Source organism: Chiroxiphia lanceolata, chromosome 13 (assembly GCF_009829145.1).
Source record: "Chiroxiphia lanceolata isolate bChiLan1 chromosome 13, bChiLan1.pri, whole genome shotgun sequence".
Classification (NCBI taxonomy): Eukaryota; Metazoa; Chordata; class Aves; order Passeriformes; family Pipridae; genus Chiroxiphia; species Chiroxiphia lanceolata.
Genome location: NC_045649.1, coordinates 9,699,810 through 9,721,900, shown reverse-complemented (window position 1 = coordinate 9,721,900; position 22,091 = coordinate 9,699,810). Strand labels below are relative to the sequence as shown.

Below are 22,091 nucleotides of genomic sequence, written 5' to 3'. Positions count from 1 at the left end.
AGCATTTTATTGTCCTTTGGGACGAAAGGTAATATAAAAGTGTCAGTTCTGTTCCTTTTACAAATGTATGCACAGGCATAACTTAATGTCACCTTTACCCAACTGGTCTTTACCCCTACAGCAGATGAATACACTATCTATGATTATATATTACTGCTTAGGGATTTAGACTTGGAAACTTCAGATAAACATGGTGGCCAGTCCGCTGGGAATAACATGCTAAAATGTTTCCATAGAGACAGTACTTAGCCATTTTGCTAAGTCCATTTCCAAAGGCATTTCATAAACATCACTAAATTAGCATAGTTCCAGGCTGGAACTTCAAATATACATTTAAATGTGTCTGTGCTGATTTGTGAGGAAACACTTACCTGATCACTGAAGTGCAAACCTTAGACGTCCCAGCCCATTACAGAGTCATTTTTAGGCAAGTTCTAGTCTCAGTAGATCAAGTACCATCAGTTAACCATTATGAAAAAGTATATTCTTATTTTACTAGTATTGTGCACACAGTGTACTACTACAGGTTTACTACAGATGTGTACACTACCTGCACGTCACATGAGGAGAAAGGAGATGGAGGAGGAATCAAGGTGAAATTCTGCCTTCAGAAATGAGGTCTCAAACTGCACTACCTGGCCTAGTAGAAGAGATAAAGGTACCCAGGGAGAAAGTATCTTCAGGATTGAACTGTCCTTCTTCACATTCTTTATTAACAGCAGTTAACAATTTCAAAGTGTTGATATATTCTGCTAAACTCAGTTTAAATTTTTCAAAACTAGACAGACAGCAGTCTGATAAAATAAATCTAGATAATCTTTCTGCACACAGAAAGATCCCTTATACTCTTGTGGAGCTCCAGTAATTTCAGTGAAAACTGGAATAGTTAAATTCAGAACATAATGTAGGAACAAAATACTGAATAGTCATTTTTAGTGTTATGCTAGAAATGTGAACTGCCAGGATAGAATTGCCTTATTCTGATAAGGTCAATCGTTGTGGAATAATGTTCTCATCTAAAAAAACTTTGCCTCTTTCCCCTCCAATTGATTCAGTAAACTTTCTGGTAATTTTTATTGTGACATACTAAAAAATGGACATAATCTGCAGATAATACTAAACCTTGAAGTGATTCTCGAGCACTGATAGTCCTTGTGATTCATAACTTCTTTCTATTGCAGATCCTGACTTCACTTACCTAGGAGGCATTTTAAATCCCATCCCAGGTCTAGTATTACAGTAACAATTTCTTTATACATGAAATTTGAAATTAATATCATACTGCATTTGACAGCAAGGTATATCTTCTCCCTAGACTGCCAGTTTGAGCTCTCAGGAGCTGATGGAATAGTACGTTCCAGTCAAGTAGAACAAGAAGGAAAAACAAAGCCAGGACAAGCAGTTGACTGTATATGGACAATTAAGGCTACTCCAAATGCTAAGGTGGGTTTTGTTCACATAATTCAGTATATAATGTGTTTCCATTACATTTATAACAGGGAATGGTCACTAGCTGTGATTTGCATAATGTCTTACTTTCACTGAAATGAGTTATGTATCAGTGGTTTAGGAAATCCAGATAGATAATTGTTTCTGAAATTAAACTTACACAAGTCCACAGAGCTGTCTTCCTATTATTTGAAACTTCAAATACCAAATAACTGTGAAAACTGTTTAAGCAACAATTTTCAAGGGCATTTGACTTGAACTCTGGTTTTATTGGAAGACTGCAGGCAAAAATGCTGGCTAACACCTTTGATAATTTCCAGTAAATCTCACTGCCATGGTTTAGCATTTTACCTCCAGTGGTTCTGTTGGAGAATTTGGTTCTGTTCAAAGTCAACATAACACGTACCTGCTTCTCCCATCTCATTCACAATCCAGCACCTTAAAACCCACTTTCATCAGCAGTCTGAGTTAAAAGGAAAGGTTCAGCTTTCACCTGGAAACAGCTGAGAAATTATCGCTCTTCTGACTTAGCCAGAGGATCACAATCTCTTAAAGTGCCTCAATAAAATTTGCTAGACCTTTTCTGCCCAAGCCCTAAAGGGGCATTAGCAGCTCCTGGAGCCAGAAATCAGCATTAGTTACTCAGGTACCTGCTATTTATGATTGTGCTGCAGAACTAGAGACTGCTTACAAAAACATCACTGTCTTATGCTCATTAAAAAACTTGAGATTTGTTGTTAGGCAGAGAGAAGGATAAAATCCTATTCACAGTTCTAAAATACAATAGCTACAGCCTGTTTAAAAAAACCCAACAGCTACATGTTTCAGAATCATGTATTTGTTAATTATGAGTTGCACAGAAGAGTACATATTTTTATTTTTTATAGCATATATATCTTTAATTTTGCTTCTGCTTGCATGTACATAAAAGTTAAAAAATATTTCTAAGCAGTAGCTGCCAAGATGACAAACCTCTCTGCCTTCTTACACACTCCTTATGGTTAACTAACCAGCCCTATTAACCAACTTCCAAGTGCATTCTAAAACAGCAACCTAGAAGATGATAACAAGAGGACAAGACAAGAAAGAAAGTAAAAGTCCATTAATATATTTGAGCCTTTGAGGAAATGACTCAACTCCCAAGAGCCCTATCCTAGTCTAAGTAATAGCAGTTCTACCAGAAACAATAATAAAACCATTTTCTCTCTACATTGCCACTTGAGTGCACCAGGTCTTATGCTTAAGCATTTTAATAAATTATTGAATGCTGCAAGAAGGCAGAGTTATAGTTCGGTGAGTCCTGAGATTAGATCATCATCCTAAATTATTGATTTAAAACATTACAGAAAAATAATTCTTAGTATTCTGACAGTGGTTTCTCAAGCTTCAATTCTGGTAGAATTATGGTGATAAAATCCATTAGATCTGATATGGTTCTCTCTTGAGAAAAATAACCATAGACATTTTTAATTTCCTCAATCTGATTTTGTAATAAAAATAAACTTTTAAAACTGACACAACTACAGCAATTAAAGTACCATTAAATTCTGCATAACAGAGAAGCATCTGTTATATATGTAATAAATTACCTCTAGATTTCAGAAAATTACAAGGATAATCAATATAATCTAAGAGTAAGGACCTTTTACATTTGCCTAACGCTAACCCAGATGAGCTTGGGAAGAGGTGAAGGCTTTTAATGGAATTATTCCTTTTTTTCATACAAATAATAGCTCTACTACACATGTGCTAAATTATTTTTAGTTTTCATTGTAATTTTGTAACAGATGTATAAAGTCAATCATTAAGAGAAAATACCATCTCTCAGTCCAAGTACTAGCACTTACAGCTCACCCCCACGTTTGTGAGATAAGACATCAATGGAAGACAGGCTCTCAATGTAGCTGAGAATTTCCAGCAGTAAATCTAACAGAAACAGTGGGGGGGGGGAAGAAAACAGAAAAAAAAGGGTATAGTGAAAATCACAAAACAGTGAGGTGAAGCATGAGATGATATGGCACAGGCTGCACCTTTGGACAGAAGGTGCAAGGGAAGGCAGTGCTGGCAACCTGCCTCTGGAAGCACTGGGAAGGAAAAGCCGGGGGGTACAAATGTCACCTGTCTTTCCCTGTACTCTTTTACCATGTTTTTGCGAAAGCCTGTTAGGTTTATGGGGGGATGTGGTGTGTGTCTTTTTTCCCCACACACTAAGGTGGTTAATTTTATTTTAGTGAATTCTTTATAATTCAGTTTTGAAAGCCTTTGGCACTCGCTGGGGTTAAAAGCAAGATATGGCAAAAGGGCAGAAAACCAGGTAAATAGAGCAGATGCAGGTGTGGGATTCATCCTCATTCACAACCTAAACAGGACTTGGAGATTCTTCTTATTGGGCAGAGATGCATAAAAACCCACACTGTGCAAAAAAACTCCTTTATCATCCATGGCATGGGCCAGAGAGGTGATCAGAGACGGTCCTCAAAACACACACAGGTTAGAGCCAGGCTGATCTGAGCACACAGGGAAGAGCTCATGGACACAGGAGGAGCAGCTCTTCTCTCACAGAGCAGGAGACCTCAGCCTCTACCTGGACAGACTTCTTCTCTCAAAACAAGGGCTATCTGACAAATTTTTAAAGTTGAAAATGGCCTTTGCAGCATGCATAGATGACCTAGTTTCTATCTCATAAACTTTCACTAGAATTCTGAGAATTCCAACACAACCATTTAAGAGATTAAAAAGCCCTTATGATGTGTTCATGTCATTCTAACTAAATTACTGTCTTGCACGAGATTTCTGCTCCAGCAAAATAAATTGTTTCCTTACCCTTTAAGTACCATCTCAGTCTTCTAATTTCCTTGCTGCACATGTTCAAACACATATGCTGCCTTTTCTTGGATTAGATTTCTGCTTTTTGAAGAATTAAGATTATCTTAAATTTATTACCTCTTCCTACATAGCCAGCTTACTTTTCTCTCTCAGTTCCTTTTTTATTCAAATTACTCCTGACTTCATGGTTTGTGTCTTCCATAACACTGCTATGGTTCAGTAATTAGCTTTCATTCTGAAGCAATAAATTTTAATTTTCTTATTTTACTTCAGAGCTTTTCTGACTAGACTCCTTCCCTTATATTTGAACATTATTTTTATGAATTAAAAAGAGAACAGTCAAAATACCATTAAAATTATTTCAGCACATTTATGCATACCTTGTATCTCTTCTAGAGTAATAGACTTAGCAGAGCTGCTTGGGGGTTTCTTCAGCAAGTGTGCTGCTTTGTACTTTTTTTCCAAAGGGACCAGAAATATATCAAAGTAAATTGTTAAATAAGGACTGTTTTGGAGAGTGGGAAGAAGTGAAACAGATACCCAAGACAAAATTTCAGGTAGTACTCCACGTGGACATTTAATGAGAAAATGTAAGTTTAAAAGTGTTGTGAATTGGGAGTTACCCATATCTGTAAGGGAACAATGCATCTTATTCAATATTTGCTAAGAAAGAAAACTGTCTTCTCTGTGTTACTTTCCCCAGAGACATTAATTTCTCTTCTCTAACAGATCTACATGCGGTTCCTCGACTATCAGATGGAGCATTCAAATGAATGCAAGAGAAACTTTGTGGCTGTGTATGACGGGAGCAGCTCCATTGAAAACCTGAAGGCCAAGTTCTGCAGCACCGTGGCCAATGATGTGATGCTGCAGACAGGGACAGGGGTGGTGAGGATGTGGGCAGATGAAGGCAGCAGATTGAGCAGGTTCAGGATGCTGTTCACTTCATTTGTGGACCGTAAGTAGATTTTAAAGTGCCTGTTCTCCTGCTATCAGGACACTTCAAGTGATTTAGGGAAAGCATCAGCTGTGTATTACACAGCAGGAATACATGAAAAAGGTTGTTTCTGTTTCTTTCACATACTAGCTGGTAAATTAGATAATTGCTTTATTACAGCTGTAAGCTGTAATAAGGTGGTTCCTGAAGAAAAGCTTTCCTTCATTCTTAAAAGGCTTATTTTCCATTTGAATTCAGCAATAATACCGCCCTAGGCTATGTCCTTCCCACAAAGAATTCTACAAACCAGCACAGACTTACTTCAAAAAGACAACACAGGGACCAGAGTGAGCTCTCCTACTCGCCCCCACCTTCCAGTTCCCTGCCAGACACCACAACAGTCACTTCTCAAGCCCACACTGGATGGTCAGAAGGCTAGAAAATGTGCTTGATCTCCTTCCTATCTGCAGCTCTACTTTCAGTTTCGGATCTGGAACTACCCCACGCCACCTGAGCTGCTCCCTTTTCCTCAGCTGCATGTGGCTCTAAGAGGTTTTTTGTTGCTGAGTTTGGGATTTTTTGGGGGGGGCGTTTGGTTTTTTGTTTTCTTTTGATGCAAGAGGTTGAAACACTAAGTACCCCTAAAGCTAGATAACTTTCCAAACTTACAATTTTAAAGCAACCCAAAGACTTTAGCAGAAGAAAATCTGTAGAGGTATGTGTGGTTATTCTTTTTTACTTGGATACTGCCTTTCTTGGCAGGTAATTGAAAAGTATGTGGCTGAAAAATGTATCACGTATTTTTAAATAATCTAGTCATAAACAATTTTTCAAACTGAAAAGGGCAAATTCACACATTTTCAGATTGTTAAGCTATCTTTCTCTTCTACCTTGCTAATGATTTGTAATTATATGAAGCCAACCATGAAAGGGATCAATATTTTTGGAAAGATTTACATAAATGAGCTAATTGTGCATGACAGTCACCTGACACACCTAGTGCTACTTGCAGATTTGACTAAGTAATTCAGCTAAGAGCAGTGTTAAAAATCAATGTATTTGATTTCTGGCTTGATTCAATACATGAATAATGCTGGATACAAAGGACACTGGAAACATTGCACCAGTCATAGGCAGCTGGTATGAGAAGAGTCCAGCTATGTCCTTAAAGTCCTGGACTGGAACTGATCAATCATTGTGACTTTTAGTCTTCATACTTCTCAAATAACAAACAAAAGGAAAATTAAGTCCATTTGTCTCATCTTTACAAACTGTGGACATCCCCATCCCCACAAAAAGTTAGAGACTACACAAGAATGTACAACAGAGACTGTGCTAGTGGATGGAGAAGCAGCAGCAGAAAGAATCAACCGAAAATACAGAACCACCTGTTCAGGGAAATAAGAAAGGGAATGTGTCTTACATTCCTGTTTATTCCTCTGGGCCTCCAAAAGAACTACAACTCTATACAGGTCCATATCAAAACACCAGCAGATACACATAGATCCACTTATATATACATACATACATACGCAATCACCACTTTGGACATGAATTTCATAGATCCTCCTTTATCTCACATTCAGAAATATTTTAGCCTATTACATACACACCCATTTTAAACTACTGTGTTTAAATTCTGATCCTGGTTATCCTTTATAAAGCGAAGCTTGCACGATCTTTCTTTCCAAAATCAGAAGGAAAAAATACCTAAGTCTTTTCTCCCCACATGTGGTAATAAGGCCAAGAGCCTTTTATTTTATAGTCTGCATCATGAACACTTCCATTTTAATTATTAGCCTTTCTCTCATGATATAGGTATAATGGCTAGAAATGTTGCATCTTCCCATTTCTGTGAATTGCTTTAGGTTGTTTGGGATACCTGTTTTCATATTTAGATTGATACTCTTGCATAACTTTTGTCCTGTCATCATTTAGTCCTTCAAGGAGAAGATGTGAATCCCTTTGGAATATAACTGCAGTATAGTTTCAGACATTGCTTACACCATGATGCATCATATGATGATTCCATTAGGCCTTGAGCCATTAATGATGTGCATTTTCTTAGCAGCCACTCTTGATACATTACAGGAGAACATCTGTAACATCAACAGCACAACAACCATCCTCCTTTATGTTTTCTTTCCTAAAGAGTAGCAGTTGATGAAACAGTTAAAGACATAGTTAAGTCTGAATTTGTAGTGTTAAGTAGAAAAATGTTTGATTTTATTTTTTCATTTATCAAGTAATTGCATTGAACTTGGGGAAAAAAAAAAGTCCCATTGAAAAATGGTTTGGCCCTTAGAAAAAGTTGGATATCAAACATTTTAAATCAAAAAGCCTGCCTAGGAAGTCTCCCTGGTCAGAGAAGATCAGGGAGAGCAGCTTTCCAAGGACCACATGAAGTCAGTTGCTAAACATCTCCAAGAATGGAGACTACACAACCTCTCAGGGCAATTCATACAGATCATGTTAGATACTCCAGGTCCTTGTCTTCCTGTCATTTGCCTTGATCCCCCAGTGCTGAGCAGAGAGGAAGCATCATCTCCCTCGATCTGGTGGCAGTACTCTTCCTAATGCAGCTCAGAATGCTGCTGGTTGGTTTTTTGCTGCAAAGGTGAATTACTGCCTCATCTTCCACTTTTTCTCCACCAGGATTTCAAGTGTTCGTAGATCTGCCTTGTAGCTGGCTGGCCCTCAGCCTGTATGTGTATGTGGAGTTACTCCTTCACTGCTGCAGGACTTTGTTTCCTTTTGTTGAACTTTATGAGGAGAGACAGGTGTTCTTGAGGCTAAATCTGCTTTCCATACAATCAAATTCTCAACTCACTTCAGGAAGGAAGACACATGTGATAGCTACCATGACATTTTTAAGCTCTGAAATTACATGGGTGTAAGCTCTCCCAAAATACACTCTAAATACAGTCTGTATTACACTTGCACTACACTTAAAGCACAGACTTCCTATATGGAACTTCTTGCCAGATTGCCAGGGTTCAGCAGTGACAGAAAGCTAATACAAAGGCTTAAAACCAATGAGTGTAGGTTACCAGACTTAGTGGAGTAAGAAATGGGAAGACAATGTGTATTAAATTTAGGGAATGCAAATTCAGAATTAAAGGTTTGAATTTTCTTTTTTCTTAGGCATAACTCCTCTTTTTGTCACTGAGACTCTGAAGTCCAACAGAAGGAATAAGTGAGAAATGCAGTATTCAGGAGTAGTCATTCTCCTCTGCTCTACCCTTTGGGTTTTCCATTATGTTTCAGAGAATCCAGACTGCTCAGGAATAAATTCTTTTTATGAAACCAAATAGTAGAATGTCTATCACACATCTTTGCTGTTTAATATATAACTGAATCCACTAATAAGAAACATTTCCATGGTGAAAATACCACATTACTGAAACAGAGAAAGGGAAAACCAATTTCTTGTCCAGTGTCCTGAATTCATAAATAATTCTCTATGTATATTATACAACATCCTGAAAAGAATTATTACTATTTTTTAATATCTTTTTTCCTAAAGTCAAGAAGCTATAACAAATATTCATAAAAACATAAAATCTCCAGGGAAGCTTTCTAGTTAATTTCTTTCTTCAAATTTCTAACTATATGTAGATAGATAAAAAGCTAAACTGTACTCTCTCAATCCCTGCATTAGCTCTAATAGGAGGATCCAAGAGCTTTTGATTCAGAAACAGGAATGACTTAGATGCCTCCAGTTATTGAAATCTCTTGCAATTACTGAAACAGTCCTCCACAAGCTGAAATCTGATTTGCCTTAAGATATTAATGGGCTCTAAAATGCAGATGTTCAGGAGCTGCCTCACAACATCCACACAGCAGATGCACAGAAGAATAAATATATAATTGATGGCAAGCATGAGATTTTTAAGTATTAAGTTTTTAAAGGCACGAATCAAAGCCTTCTTCCATTATCTGTATTTTGTGACTGTCTCTATCTGGTACCTACCCACTTGGAGCAAGAATTTTTTTTTGTAGCATAGACAACACACCTGAAAGCAACCACATGGAGAGAGAGAAAATCATCTGACAATTAGTGATGTGTAAGAAATGCAATTGTGTTTGAAACAAAGATAAAGAATGTGCCAGCACGTTAAAAAAACAAACACGAACTTACTAGTTTTATTGCTATGCATCAATTACTGAAAATTCTGAATGTTTTCTTTCTTCTCTTTCCTGCAGCTCCCTGCTCAGGCAACACTTACTTCTGCCATAGCAACATGTGCATCAATAATTCTTTAGTCTGCAATGGCATCCAGAACTGTGCATACCCTTGGGACGAGAATCACTGCAGAGGTGGGTATAGTGCAGTGTAGAGGCTTTATGAGCTAGGCTGGTCAGTTCAGAAAGTCATGAAATGTCTTTTTCCTGGAAATATGCTGAAGACACTATTCTGCTAATCTCAGGAAGGTGTTCCAAATTTTGTATTTAAACTCAGGAGATGTGTAAGCATCCTGAATATTGATCTTACTGCTCTATAACTAAATTTCTTCCTCTTCAGCATATACTCTCTATTTTAAAAGGATATCAGCTTGATAAGAAAGAGAATTTTGTATTTTCCAGGCTACATCCTGTCCATTTTTAAACTTTACCTAAAGGATTGTAGGGACAGGTAGTGCCTTTTAGAGAAAAAAAAAAAAGAGAGCTGGAAAAACACAAACAAGCTTTCAAGCATAAGAAGCCTTTCTCAGGGCTGAAATAGAAGCAACAATCCTGGAAGACAAATACAATTTTAAAACATTTGTTTTGAGTTATAAATCTCAGGCTATTTCAGAGTAAATTCAACTGTTGCATGTGGTGTGAGAAAGGATGGTAGGAAGGAGGAATTGTTAGGAAGCATGAAGTAATCACTTATGGAAAACAGACATGTAAATCTCTACCTCTAGAACACAGGGGCAAGAAGTATTATTTAAACCATCACAACTGCAGTAAAGACTTGCTTCAGTATTAGGTTTTGTAGGAAAAATTCTCATGATTTGAGGAAATTGTTATTCTGTTAAAGCACCCCTACTTTTTAATTGCCTTTTGGGTAAACAAAAAGAATTCACACCTCTAATAAATACTCTAATGTCGGGTATATTATGGAAGCTTTCCAGCTAACAAAACTGATCCGTAGCTTCCAAGTTCTCAATGTACAAGTAAGCTTCCTCTAAACAGTCCTCAGCTTTGATAATATTCAACATTCCCTCTTAAGTGCAATTTCTAGATCTCTTTCCCATCCTTACCACATGCTTTCTAGAATCTCACCTAGAATCCACACTTCACTCACATACTGCAGTATTAAAAAAATTAATTTAATGAAAAAAATATTACAATGTGAAGAAAGTGTCTTTCCCAATATTTGTAAATCTGGTGCTGAACAACCTATCGTGTTTTATACTGAATGCAAGCTAAATTCTGCTGTAAAACTTGCACAGCAGATAATTTAGAGGCAGCTGAAGACTAGATCCATATTGCCAGCTATGGGAGACTGATGCAACCAAATAAGCAATATTTAGCCTTAAAAAGAAAGCTGCTCACAATTGTGCTCAGTTCCTGCAGGCACCCAGAGTTCTCGTTTCATCCATATCAATAGCTACATAAATCTGAGCATATTGTGACCTACTTATGCCTAAGCCCTGTAACACAAAAATTGTTAGAAAAGTCAGTTGTGTGCAATTTATTTTAAGAGACCGGAGAAGACATCACCTTTTGCATAACAACTTTTTGATTAAAATATCTTCCAAGAATTAAGAAACCTAGATGCAGATAAGAGAACCTCCACAGCACAGGAATCCATACCTCCAACAGTCCAAGCTCTGAAGCAGAAATGTAACTTCTTATTCCAATTCCTTGTTTAGTACATGGATAGTTTCAAATAACACATGATGGTGTCAAACTGTCTCCATGCACTGTGTGTGGTACACACATTTTCAGATGCCAGGAGCCAGATATCTGAAAATATTATGCAATATTTAGGCTACTGCATTTTCTTCTACATAGTCCTAAATGCTTTTCTCCCCCACTAGCAGATGTTGCAGAGCCTCAGCGTAGAAATCTTTCAGTCCCCTAGGACAAGAACATTTACAAAAAAAAATCCAACTGGAAGATTTGAGTCTTCAAATAAGAATTTTAAATATGGAAAACTGCCTTGTTCTGATGCTGCCATCTTGTGTGTTTTCATATGAAGTACTAGCCAAAATTCCCATATGATTTGGGTTGGTTGGTTCCCCCCTCCTTTTTTTTTTCCTCAACTGACTTGATTACTGGACTCCTAAAACTGGAATATACCTATGCTAAAGCTCCCTGTGTTGAATTAGGTATAACAGCCTCACACAAGTAGACACAGCCATTACACATCCAAGAGATGTGAAAGCAAACAGCACAGGCATTCATATATCTGATATCACTGTGATAATATTTCACTTTTGAAGACGAACTAGCTGATTTTAAATCTAAGTTTTCTTTCACGGACATCAATGGGAATGTTGCCAACAGGAACAAACCATGGCAAGAGAAGCATCATCTGTAGCTGGATTTAACCTATTTAAGGTTAACTTAAGCCTATTTAATTCACGGATTTTGGAATACGAACTGATTGGTTAAGGTTCAGGAGGGAAATCACCCCCCAGCTGAGTCAGCATGCACTGGTCACAGAGTTCCACCTGCCACTGAGTTGTCATATGGTAGCCACTAATGACAGGGAATTAGACAAATCCCACTGACATACTGGTCTAGTCTCCAGTGCCATTAAGTCATTTTATTAATATGGCACTTGCATGGCAATCACCATAATTTGCTTTGTTGAAATACATTATCAGAAGTGTGGAAAATAATAAGTCTTATCGTGATCCTCATTTTTTCTTTGCAGAAAAGAAAAGAACTGGGTTGTTTGAACAAATCACCAAAACTCATGGGACAATCATTGGCATCACATCAGGGATAGTTTTAGTTCTTCTCATCATTTCAATTCTAGTGCAAGTAAAGCAACCTCGCAAAAAGGTCATGGCTTGCAAGACTGCCTTCAATAAAACCGGTTTCCAGGAAGTATTTGATCCTCCACATTATGAACTCTTTTCGCTAAGGGACAAAGAAATTTCTGCAGATTTGGCAGATTTATCAGAAGAACTCGAGAACTATCAGAAAATGCGACGCCCTTCAACAGCTTCCAGATGCATCCACGACCACCACTGTGGCTCCCAGGCCTCGAACATAAAACAGAGCAGGACCAACCTCAGCTCCATGGAACTGCCCTTCCGCAACGACTTCGCGCAGCCCCAGCCGATGAAAACATTTAACAGCACCTTCAAGAAAAGTACTTACACATTCAAACAAGCTCATGAGTGCCCTGAGCAGGGTATAGAAGACAGGGTGATGGAGGAGATTCCATGTGAAATTTATGTGAGAGGAAGGGAGGATACGGCACAAGGTTCATTATCTATTGACTTTTGACTTCCTGGTGAAGGTGGTATCAGTGTATATACAAGATGCTTGTGTACAATGACAGTGTACATATTAAAAGTGTACCATATGCAGCGTGTGAGATGCACACACTTTTAGCTTATTATACTTCATTTTAAAAAAACCTCAGTCTTCATAACTAGTTCTTGCTGAAAAATGAGGAATTTCCTCCCATTTCCCCAAGCTACCTATCTAGTGGAAGAGTAAGACAGAGACTTTGCATGGAAATTATAAGAGAGGATATTGGAAGAAAAAAACCCTACAACTACTAATCATTGAACACTGAAAACAATGGCTACTATTTTCTTCTGGCTACCATTTTTCTCTTCTTTAGACGTCTGCTTTTGAAGACAATTTTAATACCTCACTTGCATAAATAAAAGTCGTTAAGTGCACCCCGTGTATGTCAACATAGGTGTCTTATTGTATTTGTGAAATTGGAAGTAGAGTTAGTGTTAAGTGCCAGTTAAGGCTCAAGAATTATGTTACAGCCATCTGTTTCACTTGCCTACCATTTCTATTGCCTTTAATTATCAGTTCCGCACTCTGTCCATTGTGAGAAATAAGTGAAAAGGGTTACTGCCTTTTAAACATACTAAGTTATATTTTAGTACATTTGGAAATACATAATCTTTGCAGCTTTTGGTTAAAACACAAGTGAGTAGTCGTGTTATTCTAGATGCAGACTTTTACAACAGTTTTCTTTCAAGGTTTAGGATTCTAAAATACTCTGCCATATATTACAGCTCCATATGGCACATTGATTTCACAGCTCTGCACTTGGGAAACAATTTTGTGCCTGCGTTTTCCAAGTATTTACATAAATAGACTGTACTGTACATTTGTCTCTTAAAATAGCCTTTTACTCCTTGTTGCAGCCAATCTTCCCTACTGAAATCAGTGGTGATACTTTTAGCTCGTGTCCTACTTGCCTGAAGGGAACTGCTCTGAGGTCTGTGTGATTACCAGATCTATGAAGATACTGGGAACAAAGAGAATTCACAAAGCAACTCTTATTAACCCTTATGGAACCCTTCTTGTGCCCCTCGTTTCCACTTGCAAAATTGCACATTTCATACCTTTTTTAATGGTGGTTTGGACCTAATTTGGAATTTTTACAATATAAAAAAATTTTTTAAAATATATTCTCATTGTGGTTTTTGAACTTTTTATATAGTGTGATACTGTACAGACTATTTATTATATCACAATCTAGCACCTGTACAGCAGGCTTGTTTCAGTGGCCCTCTTAGCAGCTCTGAGTAACACACAGTCACTGCTGCACACGTCAGAATTTGCCAACAATACTTACCAAGACTTACACATTAGTCTGCATTTTATTTCCTGGTTGGTTTGAGCTTATGCTGGTATTTTTTGTATGTGAAACCTTTCACTAAAGCTGACCTGCCACCTTGCACTGGGCATAGCCTTTATTTACAGGTGTTTGTTGTGCTGACTGTAGTACAAACAAAAAAAAAATTATCTTAATATATGACATTAGCAAGTGAAAAATCTTTAAAATAAAAGATGAACAACAGCCGCAATCACAGATGTTCATTAGAATGACAAAGCATTTTTGTAATATTTTTTACAAATGCTTAGAATGTATGACATTTAAGGAAAAAAAAAAACAAAAACAGGGGAATTGAGTTTCTTCAACACTTCCCAACTGCAAAGTTACTGCTGTCTGATGTCCAGAAAGAACTTCATCAGAAGCTCATATACCAGACCCATCAGGCTGTATCCTGCTGTCAGGTTTTGTGCTGGTCCCAGAGTGTATTCCAATTTGAAGGTATGAAAATGGGCATTATTTTTAGATGCACTTCACGCAAAAGATGTGTTAAAAAAAATCTAGTAAAGTTTGACTTGAAAAATTTTTGAATATTTAATTAAAACATTTGACAGATTTCATTTACTTTCAGTAATATTTTCAGTAAATTCTACACTTTCGGTAATAAATACCTCGCCATGACCTGTAAGACACAGAATGTTATTTCTGACAGTCTGTTAGTTCCAGATTCTTTTCACAAGTATGTAGTTTCACACAGGTCATTTTTATCTATATAACTCCTGTAAGTGTTAGGTTTGCATGATTAAGTTGGGTTTTTTTGAGCTACATTTATCCATTTGATAAAAATAACATGATCCCTACTCTTCCCTAAGTTATGTTGTCTCTGAACAGTAAACCTGTATTAATAAAACGAGTAGCAAACCTCCAAAGCCCAGGTCTGTGGGGAAAAGGGAACAGCTCTATTGAAGAAGTTCCCAAATGGCTTGGGTAATATTTCAGTCTCTCATAATTTTCCAAATCCCTGGTCAGAGCACAGGTGCTTTTTGGCTACCCCGGAGCACACAGGTGAGCTCCCACAGCCAGTCATGTCTTTTGAGTGCAACTTTTCCCAATATTCCCAAGTCCACCTCTACAAGCTTTGCTTTCCCCCCTTCTTTGCTTTCTGTTCTGGCTTAGGGATTAAAGTCAAGACACTCCTGCCTGTTTAACACCTGCCCCAGATTCCCAATACAGAGCAAAATTCTCCTAGATGGAGCTTTCCTGTGTTACTGCAATGGCAGACCCAACCCTTGCTGTGGCAATAGGTGCATGTAGGAATAATGATTTCTCTAAGCTTCTGGAAATAGTAATGGCAAGAAAATGAAGTATTGATGCAAAGTGAAATTGGCATTGAACCTAAAATTCTGAAATGAAAACTGGTGCATGATGTGTTTAAAAAATAGTAATGCCTACACATCTCTGGCAGTGTTGGGTTCAGTTACTTGGCTCTGCTCTCAGAAATGAGGGTTAACTATTACAGCCATAATTCCACTTCCACTATAATCAGATTCCTTTCACTACAGAGAAAAACTAACTGGATCGACTGATTGGTATCACTCAGAGTAGAGAAATTTGGCATTTTCAGCAAAAAAATCTAATATTCTTTTTGCAGTCTCAATCCGGTTGATGTTGTGGTCTTTAAACTTTTTTTGGCATTAGTGAAAAACACCACCTTTCTTATTTGTGCAATATCTGAGTACTTTTAGCCTTTTTCCGTTGTCTCCATCTTAAATTCATACATTTCTAGGAGCATCCTGATTTTGCACTCAGTTGTACCCATATCTGCAATACCATCTGTTAGCTCTGAATGCTCATTAGCAAAGATCTGCTCACAAGACACACACTGACCAGGAAGAGACCAACAGCAGGAACTACTTTTTGGTATTTATATCTAATTTTTACTTTTTATCATAGTAGCTTAGACAGCAAACTATCTAATATGAATAAGGAATTGTGATAAAAATTGTATAAGTAAACATAAAACCAACATGAAAATAAAGGTGACTGTGAATCAAGACTCTTGCGAGCCCTGTGAGGAGACATCTGCATTTACAGACATGACTACAGTGGTACAGGAAAACTGAGGCTTAACACTGTTCCTGGCTCTGAAATATATCAGTGATGGCAGAAAAACCAATTTGTACTTAAAATGCATGAGATTCTCTTGTCTGCTATAGACAAGATGACCCCCCCATAGCACATACAAATTACAGTGGCATATTATAAAAATTACTGGCTATTTTTACTAAACTAATACAAAGAAGAGTTGTGAAAAGAACTGTCATTGATTTACAAGAAAAGGTACTTGTCATGTGAACACATCACAGAACTTTTAAGTCATTAAAATACACTTTGTTTTGGTTTTTATTTGGTACAAAGAATTTTGTGTGTTACCAGCACATCTGCTAAATGAGGAAAAAAGGCTTGACTTATTTGCAAAACAAATTAAATAAAGTTCTTACATCATTGTTCAGGACATTGAAGTTTCCAAACTGTTTAAGTATAATCCTTTATCTGAAAGGATACCAAGCAGAAGTAGTAAAGAAAAAAAATAAAAAAAATCTTGGCACCTCTACCTGGGAAGCCAAGAGTAAATTACTGCTTGAAATGGAACGACTTAATTCATGTGGATGTACAAAAGCATATCTACAGTCTGACCTTTCTGTATGGTCAGGTTCTATATATCTGTTCACATTAAAACTCAGTCAAATCCATTTACATGCCTTTATTTCAAAGTTTATGCATAAGCCTTATGATTTCTCAGAAGGTCTGTAGACTGTTTATCAAAACAAGATTCCTAATCCATGTCAGTCTGAAAGATAAGCTGATTTTACACTGAGATCACACTGCTAAAACTGAATATTAATTATAATGGGAGAAAGGATTTTAAAATGAAAAACCTGGATGAGTTAACTCGCGCTTTGAAAATTAGTATTTACACCACCTATCTCAATCTAACAATATAAAAGCTACTTCTGTTCCTGTAGTGCCTAATAACCATCTCAATACAGCATAAATCCCCCCTACAAATACATAAATCACATGCCAATATGCTCTAATATGTGGTTCAGTGTGACCATGGAACTGCAAGTTTATTTTCATACTCAGATTCTTTGCTACACTCCATTTTACACAATCAGCTTAGCAAAAGCCTTTTTCCATCTGTTTCATAGATCAACAACAGTAATTTCTGAATGGTCAACTTGTTCCCTCTTATCTCTCTATTGAAGATAATCTGCCATATACCAGATAAAACAGCTTAGTTTTTATAAGTCTGTTCTTACAGAGCCAGGCTCAGGAGAAACAAAGTAAGATCTTGATGTCTTTGTCTTTCCACTACCATCCCATAATTTATGGTAATAACTTGTATAGTGGAGATACCCTTAAAAACTTCATGCTGAATTCAGTTCAAGAAAAAAGAAAGTCTTACAATATAAACCAAATAATTGGTACCTAAGACCTACACACCTCAAAATTCAAAATAATTTGCTCTTTTGGAATCTAAATCTGAAGGGTGTGAGCTGTCAGTGCTGACAGTGTACTTAAAAGATGCACATCACACCATCTTCTCTGAAAAGCTGCTTCTTGGCCCAAACACAGATTTCCTAGACATTTTTAAAGTGTTAAAACTTATATTACTATTTTATCAATTTATATATAAATATATGCATATTACATCTCATAATTAGCCTCACAGTTCATTATCACCTACATAAAAGTTGCTTCTGTCTTCCTTCCAAAAAAAGGAGCAGTAATTATATTGCAAAATATTTCTCATTAAACCAGAGCATTTCAGACTTTAAGCACTATGTTAATTCTGAGACTATACTGCAGTTTATTTTTCACCAGAGAAGTAAGAGACTACAAAGAAAACTCAAAGCTCACAGAATTATCTCCTTGACCTAAAATGAACATGGCTAAACTGGAACAGAGCACATCAGTGCTCTAAAACTCAAGGTTTAGTATTTTATAGGGAAGTAATATCAGAATTAAAAGGGCCTGTGTTGTTTTGTGAGAGGATTTAGTTTGCCCTGGTTTGCTCATAACACTTGTCTTTAATACATTCACCTGTGAATAACACAGGACTCCAGGGCTTAAGCTGTTTGCAGACAGGAGAGAAGTTGAAAATCAGAGAATTCTTTGTTTAAAATACCAAACATGAAACAATTAAATATTAAGCACTGGACATTTCTGATACAGTGTTTAACTTGCCCTTCAATGCAGTCGAATTAGTCTCAAGGTAATAAAGCCCATACTTCTACCTATATTTTAGGTTCCCTCATATCAGTAAAAACCCTCATACTCCTGATAAATTGGAAAAAGTCACCTGCTAGTCCTGAGTTTGTGGACTAACATTCTCAGTTACTATTGATTATTATAGAAAAAGATGATTTAGTGATTAATGGGGGTGAAAAAAAGCAGGAAAATACTCTTGAAAGCAATTATGAGATAAAAGATTCTCAGAAAGACAAGTCAATAAATCCCAAGTCTCTTAACCATTGTGATCAATCTTCTATTTGTAAGGAACAAACAGCCAAGCTACATAAGGAATACCACTCATTACTGGCTCTCCAATGTAGGTTTAATAACCCAACAGAACAATTGAAGGCCTGAGGCCAAGGCAAATAATTTTAATCTTTCTGTAGTAATGAAAAACAAAGATCCAGTAGAGTGAAGATATTTGTTTTGCACTCACCAGAGGCAAAAGATTCTGGACAGGCCATTTAATCTTCTGTCGTCATTAAGTGTTATCTTTAATAGTAAAGGGAATTCTGGAATAGAAAGGAACAGCACAAAATATCTATGTACAGTTCAATTGTATAGCAAACAAATCAAAACGAACAGATACTTAAAATAATCTCATATATTAGGTATTTTCTAGAACTCCGTATGACTCCTAAGGTTATCACATTCTCCCAGACATCTCTGCATTTTGTCTGTTGGTAGATTTGAATACAAGCTCTCATTTATTAAATCTGTGCAAGAGAAGTAGTAATAAGAGAAAACGAGGTTCTTGGCCTTTAAGATCCAGAACTAATAAAGCTGCAGACTTGGAAAGTTTTACTGTACTGCACTTCCCTCGTGAGAGTAAAAGCAAGGACAGACATTAGCGTAAGGAAAAGACATCCTTTACTTGAACTATCAGAATCCAAACATGACTTATTGTTAGAACAAAGTTTGGGTGCTTGTTTTTGTTACTTTGTTTTGTTGGTTTTTTTAATTGCAGTTCTAACTTCCCTTTAATTATTAGCATCAGAAGATAAAATGTGTTCTAAAGCAAATGTGGATTTTTTTGTCCACAAAGAGCTATAATAAGTAGATTTAAATATTGCATTGCTGTGTTTAAAATTATGAAATACTTGTTTTTAGTGTCAATTTATAAAAGTGTAGAAAGCTGCATTACCTACATTCATGGAATAGTTTACATTACAACAAGTCACCTGATGTGTAACATCAAGATTTAATGACATTTTAGCACCACCTATAACACTACTGCAGCTGACAAATACTAATGCTCAACAAGAGAAATAAAAAGCATAAACCCACTTCTTTTTCAGTACTCTCTCTCCCCCTCAGGAACACAAATAAAGGCTACCAACTGTTCTTTAGCAACAGTACCAAACACACAGCTCAAGCTAAAGTAGCCCTCAAGGCTTGGGGGAACATTAATAGGAAGCAGAAAATAGAAGGTATTTCTGTATTATTTTCCTACAGGCATCATTTAAAATAAAAAAATACACCGGGTGACCAAACAAGGACTACTGAGGGAAATACACATAATTTTATGTGAATAAGAGCAGGAGGTCGTGGCTTATGTTTACTGTAGGACTACACAGAAATTAATCTCCCAAAAAAATCCCAAAAGATAAGGAACAGCCACTTCAGATTTATGGTATAATGAAAAATTATTTCTGTAGAACTGCAAGAAAATACAGTTTGTTTGATTGCCTTGTTGAGTTACAAAGAACAGCTGACAATGACTGAAGGAAGTGGCAGAAAGCCAATCCTATCTCAAAGCAGAACAACTTTCGTTGTTATATATTTGAAAGTGTGCTAACTAGTCTTCTGCTTGCCTAACCATGGGGGTACCCCTCTCTTCTTTCATCATGAAAGCACTTTCAGTACTGATAGGAGAATATCTGAAATGAGTGATAATCCTGCCTGTGGGCCCCAGGCCAATCTTAAAAGAAATACCTGGTATGATATAACAAGGGGGAAAAAAAATTCTAGGGTCTAATAGAAAGTCCACCAGATTCAGTGCATAAGCATCAAAAAAAAAAAAAAATCATACATTCTCCTAAGGAGTAAGGTTTGGATGCCCTATGAACAGCAGACATCAGCTTCATTGAACATAACTGAAACACTTTTCAGCACTAAACCAGACTCAAGTTGAAAGATTTCAAGACAGATCCAAACATCTAGAGTGCTATTTTGAAGGGTAATTCATTATGTTAGTGATTCTATTGATTAACAGCAAACCCTTGTTATTAAGGTCAGATGTGTGTATTGATTTTTTTTCTTTTTAAGGGAGACTTTGTATGAATATTAATGGCTAATGCCTAGAATTGAAGAACTGAAAGACAATATAGCAAATTAAATTAAACCAGATTCTCTGTTCTCAGCAGCCAAACTACATAAGCAAAATGCCACATCTAATCTAATGCTTATTTTTACTATTTTTAAAAGGATTTTGGAAGAAAATCTTTGTCATAACCTCTTACAGAAAGCAAAAGCTGGGTAGGAAAGTATAAAAAGAAAGGTTAAGTTACAAAAGTATCAGAACAGATGCTACACAATCACAACCTACAAAGAGCTGAAAAATTGAATTGTGTATGTAACCCAAGACATAACTCATGTGTCTCTCTAACGCCAGTATAAAGCTGCAAATTGAAAATAGGTTTACTTTTCCAGAGCTCAGAAACTACAGCATTATTGAAGCACCAGTCTAGTAGTGCACAATTTGTCTCATTTATTGCCAGTGAAGTTTATCACCCATCCATGGGTCTAATTTTCCTGTATGACACCACTGAAGGTTTTACACCATGACAGTGATTCAGAGATGCATCACTCATGATCCTGATGGTGCATAAAGTAGATCAAATACCAAGTTCTTCATTTCTAGTGCAGAAAACCTCTTAAGCACAGGCAAATCTGATTATTCAAGAATATTGTCCTCTTTAGCCTGCTCCAGCAGCAAACATTTAAAAAGTAGCTAAACCTATTTTCTCATCAGATGGGGTCATGTGTCCAGTAATGTCTGTACACAGCACATCTAAACAAATGTATCTTCATTAGTTTCGTGGCAGTGTTAGCTCAAATAACAACAGCAACCTCAGATTGAATATGCTGCCAAAGCCTGCCAGCTCTGCTTTTTCCTACAGTGTTATCATCCATTAAAGCTGTTGATTATGAAATTACTTTCTATCCTTGTCCTTCCCTCCATCCGACCAACAGCTCAGTGACTACTGCTCTCTGCTGTCTGTGTGCAGGTAATAATTCATATTCCATATTTATTTGAATCTGCATTCAAATAAACGTAAGAAAGTATGATGCTATGATCCTGTAGCAGTTATTTAAAATACTGACTCGTTAATACAAATAGGGAAGACAGTCTGCTAAACAGTTAGCCAGCAGCCCTATAAGTAGGTACATATATCATTGAAAATATGTATATTTTCATACTGGATAACCAACATTTAAAAAAGTATGTGTACAGAAGAGAAAGAAGGATATTTTAGGAAAATATAACAGCTTACTATCAGCATTAAAGATGAATAATGTATGGCTATCTAGAAATTAGGTGTTCAAACAACTGAAGAGAGAATAAAGTTTGAACAACTCGTCACACCAATCTTCAGGGAAACAAATTAGGGTACATTACTGTCACAGATTTTGCTTGACATGGTTTCAGGTTTCAATCCAGTTATGTGGAAAATCTTGGGAACATCAAAGAAATAACTTTCCCCCCCCCTCTCCTGAACACAAACAAGTGAAAAGGTTTTTTAATAAATCCTTAATCTGGATACATGGCTCATACAGAGGGAAAGAGAACATTAAAAAAAAAAATGTTTCTCTAAATTCTGA

The 22,091-nt window shown here is 36.7% G+C and overlaps 1 protein-coding gene across 2 annotated transcripts in view; it reads left to right on the top strand.

Moving 5' to 3' along the window:
* NETO2 (neuropilin and tolloid like 2) overlaps nt 1–12,749 on the top strand; it is a 28,823-nt gene extending 16,074 nt beyond the window's left edge. For both annotated transcript variants that reach the window (XM_032701188.1, XM_032701187.1), the window contains 5 exons: nt 1,182–1,226; nt 1,316–1,443; nt 5,005–5,233; nt 9,419–9,532; nt 12,087–12,749. In XM_032701188.1, coding sequence (XP_032557079.1) covers nt 1,182–1,226; nt 1,316–1,443; nt 5,005–5,233; nt 9,419–9,532; nt 12,087–12,667 — 1,097 coding nt within the window. In that variant the 3' untranslated portion in view covers nt 12,668–12,749. The remainder of the gene's footprint in view (nt 1–1,181; nt 1,227–1,315; nt 1,444–5,004; nt 5,234–9,418; nt 9,533–12,086) is intronic.
* Nucleotides 12,750–22,091: the final 9,342 nt, after the last annotated feature.